The 12,288-nt window shown below is 41.0% G+C and overlaps 1 protein-coding gene across 1 annotated transcript in view; it reads left to right on the top strand.

Moving 5' to 3' along the window:
• The first annotated feature begins 549 nt into the window (after positions 1-549).
• Positions 550-12,288, top strand: part of LOC125897900 (hexokinase-4-like) — a 36,390-nt gene continuing 24,651 nt past the window's right edge. The window contains exons 1-3 of the mRNA XM_049591372.1: positions 550-808; positions 1,466-1,522; positions 6,626-6,739. Coding sequence (XP_049447329.1) covers positions 6,626-6,739 — 114 coding nt within the window. The 5' untranslated portion in view covers positions 550-808; positions 1,466-1,522. The remainder of the gene's footprint in view (positions 809-1,465; positions 1,523-6,625; positions 6,740-12,288) is intronic.

Raw genomic sequence — 12,288 nt, 5'->3', positions numbered from 1 at the left:
AAATGGCATTGGTAGGAGAAATACTCAGGTCTTTCTGAGATAATTGTACAATGTAGAAATACTGTTACAGGTTAAAGTCCTGCATTTAAAATTCTACTTGTGCGCAAGTCACACTGGGGATTCAAAGGGTTTAATCTGCACCTGCAATAATACATCATAATTCATTTGTTGATATATATATATCTATATAATCTACATTATAACAATGACTCTAGAAATGCGGTCAAAAACAGAATATTTGCCTCTGAAATATTGTGAAGTAGAAGTATAAAGTGGCACGCAAAGGAAAGCCTTAAGCACCCTTAAAATTTGTACTTGAGTAAATATACTTAATTACATTACACCACTGTAGTTTTGTGAAGAAAGTCGCAGCTCTAACTGAATTTTAAAGCAGCGATATTGACACCGAATTTAAGTGGGATGTATTTTGGGGTGAAGTGATCCCTCTCATGCGCCTTTACGCGCAGGGAGACACCTGCTGCTGCAAACTGCACGAGCTCTCCCTCAGCTTCATTTGGACTAAATCACAACAACAACACGGTGTCCTCTCGGTGAAGCTCGGCTGTGGATGTTAGAGTCGGTTCGATCAGTTGTTCGGATCTGTGCCGCCGCGCGTAAAACATGAGTGCCGCACCCCGACATCCACCATCTGTCAGCTTGGACTACAAGACGCGCGCCTCACCGGTGTTGCGACACGAATCCTTCAGATGGAGTGGGTGTAAACACAAACTGAGCTCTCACACTCTCTTCTTATTCACTAAGGAAGTTGACTCGTGTCAGGTCGAGCGGAGCAGCGCGGTACGCAAAGGTGAGTTAGTCTACTTCACTGCTTGTGCTTCTTCGGTGTGCAAAGATAACAACTTGTCTTTACATGTGAGATGAGCTGTTAAGAGAGAGGTAAAAGGGAGGAAGGCAGCTGTTTGATCAGCAAACAGGTCCATGTAAATACAGCCTAAGCTCATGAAATCACCAGAGGTGTGGAGGATTTACTGTCCTGTCTTTAGTTTTCAAAGTTGAGTTGTTGCTCATTGAAAACTCTCATTACTTTCTGTAAATGTTGAACAGCAGCTCTGCAAATCAGCTCCATCTCACCTGAGACCCTTTGCTGCCTTTTTAAATTACCCTCCTGAGCCTCAGTTTTGAAACCGTTAGCTGTATTTCCTTCTGTATGATTCTATCTTTTATTGGCCTTTTATTAACAGCTCATGATCAAACTGTCTCTGATGTGTGTTTCTGGTGCCTTCAGAAACCTGAAATGCTCCTTCAAAGTTTATTAAAGTGGCTCAGTTTTTTGGCTGCTCTCCCAGTGACCAGCTACACTGTGTGTCAGGTTACAGATGAGATTTTGGATAAACTTTACATGTGATAATCTCGTCAATTCAAGTTATTTTAAAGTTGAAATTTCACCTCTCAGCTGTGGAAGAAAAGAAAAAGCTAAGCTGTCTAATGTTCTGTTCCTGCTCAGGTGAAACTGTGACAGGGCGTGTTCGACCTTCATAAACTGCATCCTGTTGGAAGAAAAGTGAGTGTTACAGATGTTTAATTATGCTGGCAGGGGCTGTGGCAGATACTCAAGTGTGACATGAACTTCTGTCTTTAAGAGGCAGAGACAAAGGTCCACTGTGTTTCCTGTTCTATGAGCTGAAGGAGACACTCCGCCCAAAACACAACATAAACTTAATCCAGAGTGTTGTCATCTGATGGAGCTTCCCCTGATGTTGCAGATGTCACAACATTTGTGGCTTGTGTTCAGGGTGTCTTCAGTGGTTTAGTGACCTGAGTGATGCTGAAACAAGTACAGTCATTATAGGTGTAGTAGGACTAGTAGAAGTACTTTAACTTTTACTTTAGTAAAAAGAATGTAGAAGTAATAGCAACGAAATGAGCTTAAAGTAAGTTAAACTGCCCATTATGCAGAATGGCTCCTGTCAATTTTATATTATTGGATAATTATCATTAATGTCTAGATTTTGGATTAAACACAGGTGAAAGATCCGCCTCAACATTTAGAACATGTGCGTTTGTCCTTCCCAATAAACCCAAGTAACAGAGGACTTCGACTAAGTTAAAGACATTCACACCATAAATTGACACAGAAAAAAAACTCATATTGGAGCATAAAAATTCACCTGAATGCTGGAAATTAAGTGTTTAATGCTTAAAATTTTCTGGCCCAGGACTCCCAAACCTCACAGTTTATAATATACCAATACTTATTTACCTAAAAGTTGATTAAACGTGTATCTGACACATTGAAAAACAGCTGTGGCAACTAAATCTGGATCATAGTGGAGTTTGTGGTCGATAAAACCAAACGAACACGCTGAGCAAAGCAGAATCAACACCTTTGACACACTGTCAACACTGTGAAGAATTTGTATTAGTGTGGCTTTAAAGCTGTCAGCAGAGGTTAGAGGATGTTTTCTATTTGACAGATGGTAGATATATATTCTAACACAGGCCCCTTATAGTCATGGTGGCTGAAATGACTGATAAATTTCCTTATTTGAAAGACACCAGTGTCCTCACATAAGCTTGTAAAAAGTGAAGGAATGGTTCTGCACATGAAAACAATATAAAAGAGTGACCGGATCACCATCTCTGTGGGCCTGTTGGATGATCAGTGTCCTCAACCAAATGTAAAAGACACCAATTATCAACTGCATGTGTTTGCTAAGCAGCTGTTGGCTAGACAAATATTTATTTTTTGATGCGACTAGCAGCACTATAGCTCGCTTGCTCGTTCTGCAAAAACTCCCCTACACTTTAGGTTTTGCCCTGAGACTGAAATTTGGCATGGAGGTCAAAGCTGTTGCCAATTTACAATTTTTGTTATTCAGTTTTAGATAATTTCCACTGATTTATGTGAGTAAAACTCTGTTTCTCAAAGCCCACTGAATGAATTTTAAATTTTTACTTACTTACGTAGTTGTAGTCTTAAAGGGATAGTGCACCCAAAAATGAAACTTCAGCCATTATCTACTCACCCATATGCCGAGGGAGGCCTAATCCACCTAATGGAGGCTGACGGCGCCCCAGATTCAAACGCCTCCATTAGGTGGAGTTGTGTTGCTACCTCCTCTCCCCTTGGATCTCTGCAAGTGATGTGAGGACTCTAAAACTTCACCTGAGCCTCCCTCGGCATATGGGTGAGTAGATAATGGCTGAATTTTCATTTTTGGGTGCACTATCCCTTTAATTCAGACTCTCTATTCAACTAATTCCATGTTGATTAGATTATTAAAGTTCAGGAGTTCAACGGCCGAAGGTGGAAGTAGTTGCCGTCAGTCAACAAGTGCACTCTCCAATGTGACTCCAAAGATTGAGGTCAGATGACAGTGCAGTTCCCACAATAGTACCTCATGTAAAATACATACATTAGCATGATGATATTCTCTGGTCACAGCTCCCTCTCTTTTCATGCCTAACCACCGTGTTATGTTGACACACTAGTTGGATGCACTAATGTGTGAACTTGATTTTGGCTTGTATTTGTATTTGTTAGATATATGACAGTGTCCTGGGATCAGTCAGATGATGAACAGCAGGTGGAAGTGAAATAAGAAATTGTTCCCCTTTTATATGTAACTTATTACTGTTTGTTCACTTTATACTGTGAAGCCACATGATCTTGACAAAAAAGGATTCTGGGATATTTGTTTACTGCAACTTGTGATTAGGGATTGATGAGGAAATATGACGGCATGTAAGTGCACCATTTCAGCTGACTTTTAAACTCCCATGCATCTAAAACAACAAAACAAGTCTTAAATTCTCAAAGACAAAGAAATGTATCCAGGTGGCCTTAAGGGTGTCATTTTTATAGTTTCAGTTTGATTTATTCACAGAAAGATCCCCAAACAGTGTCCTCTTACTTCCTCTTACTATCCAGCTGCCAAGTAAGTCCTCTAAAAAGATGCCAGAACCAATCATACAGTACAGGCCAAAAGTTTGGACACACCTTCTCATTCGATGCTTTTTCTTTATTTTCATGACTATTTACATTGTAGATTCTCACTGAAGGCATCAAAACTATGAATGAACACGTGGAGTTATGTACTTAACAAAAAAAGGTGAAATAACTGAAAACATGTTTTATATTCTAGTTTCTTCAAAATAGCCACCCTTTGCTCTGATTACTGCTTTGCACACTCTTGGCATTCTCTCCATGAGCTTCAAGAGGTAGTCACCTGAAATGGTTTTCCAACAGTCTTGAAGGAGTTCCCAGAGGTGTTTAGCACTTGTTGGCCCCTTTGCCTTCACTCTGCGGTCCAGCTCACCCCAAACCATCTCGATTGGGTTCAGGTCCGGTGATTGTGGAGGCCAGGTCATCTGCCGCAGCACTCCATCACTCTCCTTCTTGGTCAAATAGCCCTTACACAGCCTGGAGGTGTGTTTGGGGTCATTGTCCTGTTGAAAAATAAATGATCGTCCAACTAAACGCAAACGGGATGGGATGGCATGTCGCTGCAGGATGCTGTGGTAGCCATGCTGGTTCAGTGTGCCTTCAATTTTGAATAAATCCCCAACAGTGTCACCAGCAAAACACCCCCACACCATCACACCTCCTCCTCCATGCTTCACAGTGGGAACCAGGCATGTGGAATCCATCCGTTCACCTTTTCTGCGTCTCACAAAGACACGGCGGTTGGAACCAAAGATCTCAAATTTGAACTCATCAGACCAAAGCACAGATTTCCACTGGTCTAATGTCCATTCCTTGTGTTTCTTGGCCCAAACAAATCTCTTCTGCTTGTTGCCTCTCCTTAGCAGTGGTTTCCTAGCAGCTATTTGACCATGAAGGCCTGATTCGCGCAGTCTCCTCTTAACAGTTGTTCTAGAGATGGGTCTGCTGCTAGAACTCTGTGTGGCATTCATCTGGTCTCTGATCTGAGCTGCTGTTAACTTGCCATTTCTGAGGCTGGTGACTCGGATGAACTTATCCTCAGAAGCAGAGGTGACTCTTGGTCTTCCTTTCCTGGGTCGGTCCTCATGTGTGCCAGTTTCGTTGTAGCGCTTGATGGTTTTTGCGACTCCACTTGGGGACACATTTAAAGTTTTTGCAATTTTCCAGACTGACTGACCTTCATTTCTTAAAGTAATGATAGCCACTCGTTTTTCTTTAGTTAGCTGATTGGTTCTTGCCATAATATGAATTTTAACAGTTGTCCAATAGGGCTGTCGGCTGTGTATTAACCTGACTTCTGCACAACACAACTGATGGTCCCAACCCCATTGATAAAGCAAGAAATTCCACTAATTAACCCTGATAAGGCACACCTGTGAAGTGGAAACCATTTCAGGTGACTACCTCTTGAAGCTCATGGAGAGAATGCCAAGAGTGTGCAAAGCAGTAATCAGAGCAAAGGGTGGCTATTTTGAAGAAACTAGAATATAAAACATGTTTTCAGTTATTTCACCTTTTTTTTGTTAAGTACATAACTCCACATGTGTTCATTCATAGTTTTGATGCCTTCAGTGAGAATCTACAATGTAAATAGTCATGAAAATAAAGAAAACACATTGAATGAGAAGGTGTGTCCAAACTTTTGGCCTGTACTGTATATTAAAGTAATGCAGTACAAGACTTCTAGTGAAAATAGAAATAAAACAAATTGACGTCGTGATGCACTAGAGGAAATGTCAGAGGATCACCAAAGTAAGTAGGATTCATCGTCTTGGAATCATGACTGTTTGTTGCAAATTTCGCCAATCACCAGAAGTGAAATGCTAACATTAAACGAACTGCATTATAGTCACATGAATTAAAATCCCCACCACAACGAGGCTGTAAAGCCATGGTCGGTGTGACGACATTTTGTAGTCTCATTTAGCCACTTGTTAGCAACCGCCTTTTTTAAGACACAGAAAAGCTTCACAAGTCATGGGTGGCGTATTTGCTGACATGTTCTATATCGTGGAACAAAACGTGAAAATAATGTATAGTTTAATAATTTATTGTCTCCTTGCTTTCTCTCAAGTCAGTTGGCTAATATTTAGCAGAAAGGTTACATCTCCTGTTAGCCGTCGGCTAACCGTTGAATGCTAACAAAATATATTTTAAATTTTGCCAGCAATTTATCACACAGGATCGAATATCAGTTTGAACATCAACACAAAACTCTGTCATGTTTCACTTTTAAAGTGAAACTCTCATCGAGTGCGAGGCATCATACTCTCAAAAGCCACGCCCACCAGAGGGGAAAACTGTCTGCGCCACAATGTGAAACTGAGCTCACTAAAAACATTAGATACCAGCATGTCAAATGTGCTTTAGTGTTTAGTGCTGATTAGCAGCATACATGTTAGCATGCTAACACTAACGTAACATGGTGAACATGGTAAACAGTATTCCTGATAAACATCAGCATGTTTGCATTGCCACTGTGACTGTGTTAGCATGCTGATTTAGCATTTAGTTCATTTAGTAGGCTACGTCTTACATAGCAGCGAGCATGGCTGCAGACTTAGTCTTGTTCGAATGTGATTATTAAACTCCCACCAAAATTACCTCACCTGTAATGCATTAAGGTGGTGACTATTCACATGGCTTTATGCTACTACATTAGACTATAGCTGTGTTTTGCAATATGCGTGAACTTACCCTTTAACTTTTTCTGTCCAGATGAGCACCACAGAGGCAAACGGCAAGTACAACACGCAGATTTCCAAGAAGGCCAAAATGGGCAGAGACAATTCTACGCTGCACCACGGCATCCCTCCAGAGACGCTCAGTAAGGTACGTGTCACCTGAGGAGAAAACATGTTTGTCGTTTGTTTGAATTCTGCCAACTAGCAGCACAGACGACAATATTAGCTCAGACACCACAGCATGAAGTGTCACTGCAGCGATGCAAACCGGCCCTTTGATTCATGAGTTTTTAAATTGGGCAACATATGCCAAACACAAAAACAAAAAGTAAGAATACTTCTTCTTCTTTATTTATTTTTTTTTATACAATAAACAACAACATAAACAAATCCAGGCTTTACTGGGGAAAAAAATCATATAAACATACATAAAAATAAAATTCAAAAAGAAAAGTAAAGATGTAAAAAAAAAAAACGGAGAGCGATGTCACAAGGCAGTGAAGCAAAGCAACTACATTCTACATTTACTCATGTTTGTACTTAAGTATAATTTTGAGGTACTTGTACTCTACTTTAGTATTTCCATGTTATGATAATTTATACTTCTACTTCACTACATTTATCTGACAGCTACAGTTACTTTAAAGAGCAGGTTTTACATATAAAGAATAATGATAATGAATTGTAGTAGATGAAACAATAACCGTATAAAAAGTAGTCAAAATTAGCTTCACATTAATGCTGCATGTGTACTTATAATCCAATGATATGATGTCACAGTGTCATTATGCTGCCTAATAAGTACTTTTACTTACATACATTTTGTTGATAGTTGTTTTGTACTTTTACTAAAGTAAGATTTTGATTGCAAAACTTTTACTTAGTGGAGCACCTTTACCCTGAGGTACTGCTACATTACTTTAGTACACTGAATACCTCTTTTATTGCTGACCAAAGGTTATGCACAAAAACTATAATTCAAATACAGACAGCTGTTGGCATACAGCCTTTATACACAGCCACATATGAAGACGTGATTTTACCCACGTTGACTGAGAAGAAACAAAAATAAAAATGCGTTGCCTACAAAGAACTGTGTCACCAACTCGTGGAAATCTGGCTGTCAAAGTGACTGCATCAGTGTGATTGTGTATAAAGTCAATCGTAACGTCATTCATAACATTCCGGCTCTGTCTTGTTACTCACGGTGGGAGGAAACAGTCGGCTGTAGTAAGTCAGTGCTGCTGCTGGGAGGATACTGAGATTAGGAAATCCCGGTGTTTATATCAGTGTGATTCAGACGGGAGGTTCAGTCACAGGATCATTCAGTGACAGATGAACAGTAGCAAAGACATTTTATACCTTCATTTTGCAATAGAGGACTTCCAGTTTTCAGATTTATGATCGCAAGTTCACAAATTTTTGGACAAGTGCAAGAGTCACACTAAACACTCCTCTTTATTCCTAGAAAACCTCCTGCAGATTTTTCTGAGTCAACCATGAACCCTGAAGTACATTTACTCAACTACTGCACTCAAATACAATGTTGGTGTACTTGCACTTTACTCTATTATTTTTATTTTCTGCTACCCTATGAAATGAAATATGATTAGTTTTACTTCATTACATTTATTTCAGAACCCTGAAGTACATTTACTCAACTACTGCACTCAAATACAATGTTGGTGTACTTGCACTTTACTCTATTATTTTTATTTTCTGCTACCCTATAGATATACTCCACTACAACTCAGAGGCAAATATGATTAGTTTTACTTCACTACATTTATTTCAGATGATAATGCAAAGTATAATCAACAAATACATGATGATATTATGCGTGTAAATAGATTTAACTTAGCCCCGTATTTACCAGCTGCAATATCAGAATGATGTTCACACTGACACATCAGTACTCATTATCCAATATTTTAATATTACTTTCTACTTTTACTCCGCTACATTTTGGAGGCAAATACAGTACTTTATACTCCACTACATTTATCTGACAGCTGTAGTTACTTTGAAGATAAGAATATCAGTTTACAGAATATTAAGCATTATTGACTGATTGTATTGTAGATGAACTATTGTGAAGTAACTCTACTTACACACTGTAAAGACATCATACTTCATACATTTTGCTGCTAGTCAAATTTTAAATGCAGAGCTTTTACTTTTAATAGTATTTCTGCACTGTTGTATTGCTACCTTCACATAAGTAAAAGATCTGAGTACTTCCTCTACCACTGGTTTATAATTACTGTGCATGTTTGTACAGTGATTTACTGTATATAACAGGTTGGCCCAAGCCACTACAATGTATGCATTTTTAAAGCTCAGCCCTTTAGAGTCATGGTGAAGGAATGAAGTTAGTCACGGCTTCGTTTAGGTAACGACTGCAACAAGCATGTATGGACATGAGACAAAGAATAAGAGATGATCATGTGAGAGACGGGGGTGAAGAAAGAGTTTAATGCTACAGAGTAAGAGCGAGACGAGGCCTGAACAAACACGCCCCTGGAAAATTACTGTAAGTCATTGAAAGAAGAAAAGCAAACAGCGTGGAGTAATGTGCACTATGCTTTATTTACACTTATTGTTAGTTTCTGCAGAGAGGCTCCTGGTCCTGGTCCTGGTGCTGGTGCTGGTGCTGGAACTAGGTTCAGTTTAAAGAGCATCACACAAACCATATGGGGCTGCTACATCTGTGCTAATAGAAGGCTAATAACAATAAGAAGGATAAGATAACTTTATTTATATAGTGCATTTCATATACTGTAGGTGACAGATGCACAAAACTAGATGCACAAAGTAGCAAAATCAAAAACAAGGGATGACAAATAAAATATGTATTTAAAAGGAACAAAAAAGATGAATGAATTAAATAAAAGAACGTGCTGAAGTTGAACTTTTATGTAAAAGTAAAGCTGACGTGTATTTTTAAGTGGCTTTTACTTTTTTGTATTTTGTAAGATGGTGGGTTTTAATATGTAGCGTGTGTCTTTAGTTAGCATCCGAACAAAGTTAGAAAAAAATTCACTGGTGTTTTAATAATACTGTGTGACCAGCTCTCCCCTGGAATACATGCTGTCTGTTTATTTTCGCGTTTTCTCCATGATTCACTGAGGACTTTTAACCTGGGGCCCATTAGCTTTAGCTTCAGTCTGTTAGCATTATAGCCATCATGTCTAGGCTCTTATATAGATAGGATGCTTTTTACAGTTAGTTGGATTCATTAAAGTCCTCTGGATGAGGAGCTTTCAACCACATACTGTATAGAATAATGCACGTATCTACTGCGATGTCACCCATTGGTTTTGGACTTCCGTTTTGAATCCTCTAGTTCAGCATTTTAGCTGTCGCCATCTTGTTTTTTTGGAGCCAGAAGTGACCGTATTTGGACGAGGGTGGAGGTGTGAAGGAGCAAGGGGTGGATCCGTCGGAGACAGCCTATCGCTCAAACCACCCTGCCCTTAAATATGCATAAATTTTTTTTTTTTAAGATATTTTTTTGAGCATTTTGCCTTTAATGGACAGGACAGGTAAGCGTGAAAGGGGGAGAGAGAGAAGGGGGGATGACATGCAGCAAAGGGCCACAGGCTGGATTCGAACCCGGGCCGCTGCGGCAACAGCCTTGTACATGGGGCGCCTGCTCCACCACTAAGCCACCGACGCCCCAAATATGCATAACTTTAAGCTTTAATAAAATGAAAACAGTGTAAATGGTGAATTCTCATACTCGTAATCGTTGTCCTCCGCTTATCCGGGTCTGGGTCGCAGGGGCAGCAGCCTCAGCAAAGAAGCCCAGACAGTCCTCTCCCCAGCCACTTCTGTCAGCTCTTCCGAGGGAACCCTGAGGCGTTCCCAGGCCAGCCGGATCGAGTCCCTCCAGGCCCAGCCCTCCAGCGTGTCCTGGGAGGAAACTCATGCCCGGAACCACCTCAACTGGCTCCTCTCGATTCTTTCGGTCACCACCCAGAGCTCGTGACCATAGGTGAGGGTTGGAACGTAGATCGACCGGTAAATCGAGTGCTCCGCTTTCTGGCTAAGCTCCTTCTTCACCACAACGGACCGGTTCAGCGCCTGCATCACTGCTGACACCGCCCCAATCCACCTGTCAATCTCCCGCTCCATCCTACCCTCACTCGTGAACAAGACCCCAAGATACTTAAACTCCTCCACCTGAGGCAGGACCTCCTCCCCGACCTGGAGCGGGCAATCCACCCTTTTCCAGCTGAGGACCATGGCCTCAGACTTAGAGGTGCTGATTCTCATCCCAGCCGCTTCACACTCAGGTGCAAACCGTCCTAGCAAGAACTGGAGGTCACTGTTCGATAGAGCTAGGAGGACCATGTCATCCGCAAAAAGCAGGGACAAGATTCTCCCGTCACCGAACCTGACTCCCTCCACCACTCGGCTGCGCCTAGAAATTCTGTCCATGAAAGTTATGAACAGAACCGGTGACAAAGGGCAGCCATGGCGGAGTCCAACTCTCACTGGGAACAGGTCCGACTTACTGCTGGCCACGCGAACCAGACTCATGCTCCTTCGGTACAGGGACTGGATGGCGTTTAGCAAGGGGCCACCAACCCCATACTCCCGGAGCAACCCCCACAGGATGCTCTAAATGGTGAATTATGTAAAAATTTACTCCCTGTGCATCAATGTCAAAATTAGAGATGGAGACTAACACCGTTTTTCGATCCAGGCTGTAAACATGTTTGTTTCTGCTGAAAAGTTGGGCAGTTTAACATGGGGGTCTATGAGGATTGACTCGCTTCTGGAGCAAGCCTCAAGTGGCCATTAGGAGACCTGTTAGCCAAGATGCTAGCTATAGCAGATACATCTGCCAGCCAAAGATAATATTTCAGCTGATTATATTGATGGTTGTCGGCTAGAAATGAGAAGCCTGCAAGACCCAAATTTTGATGGTAAATAAACACCATAAAACCATAGACTAAACGACAACAGTAACTAAGGGGAGCTGGGTTTAACAAAGGTTTAATTAATTAGGAGTGTGCCGATCAGATTAGCTGAAGCTTGCTACCCAAAATGCTTAGTTTACCCATGTGACATGCCAATAACTGACCCAATCACTAGATGAAATGATACCTTTTAACAAGAATTCCAGCTAACATTAATTTCCCACAGCTCCTGCCCCACTCTGCCAGGGAATCAGATTTTTCGTGGGTATCAGCAGCAGCAGGACTGTTGAAACTTGTCTGAGGTATTTCAGACGCTGACAGTAAAGAACACGTGAGAAAAAGCCAGCCAGCCTGCCAAGGGGAAATATTCAGCATGATACCATCACACCACTGATAGACTGTGGTGAAACTGGTTCTGTTTGTGATCTGCTCTGAGCCTCCATGTTGAAACTTGGATGTATAGCAACACACAAACACACATCCTGCCCAGACACATTTTACAAACACACCCACACAGTTTTTAGGGTGTTTTTATTTACCTACAGCACAAAGTAAACTTACCTTAAATTGGATTAAGGAGGGTTTAGTTTGGTTCATTTGACCTGATGAGGACACAGATACAAAAAACTACTGTGGAAAACAAAGCATACCAGTACGTCACTGTGAGAACAGAATCTGAACCAGCAACAGGAAAAATCAATCAGTCCAGTTTGTTGCTGTTTTACAATACATCTCTGTGTAGGGCAGAATAAGAGAGTGTTTTTCTGGG

The sequence above is a fragment of the Epinephelus fuscoguttatus genome, linkage group LG12, assembly GCF_011397635.1.
Source record: "Epinephelus fuscoguttatus linkage group LG12, E.fuscoguttatus.final_Chr_v1".
Classification (NCBI taxonomy): domain Eukaryota; kingdom Metazoa; phylum Chordata; class Actinopteri; order Perciformes; family Serranidae; genus Epinephelus; species Epinephelus fuscoguttatus.
The sequence above is the reverse complement of the archived record's forward strand: the minus strand, read 5'-3'. Positions and strand labels throughout refer to the sequence as shown.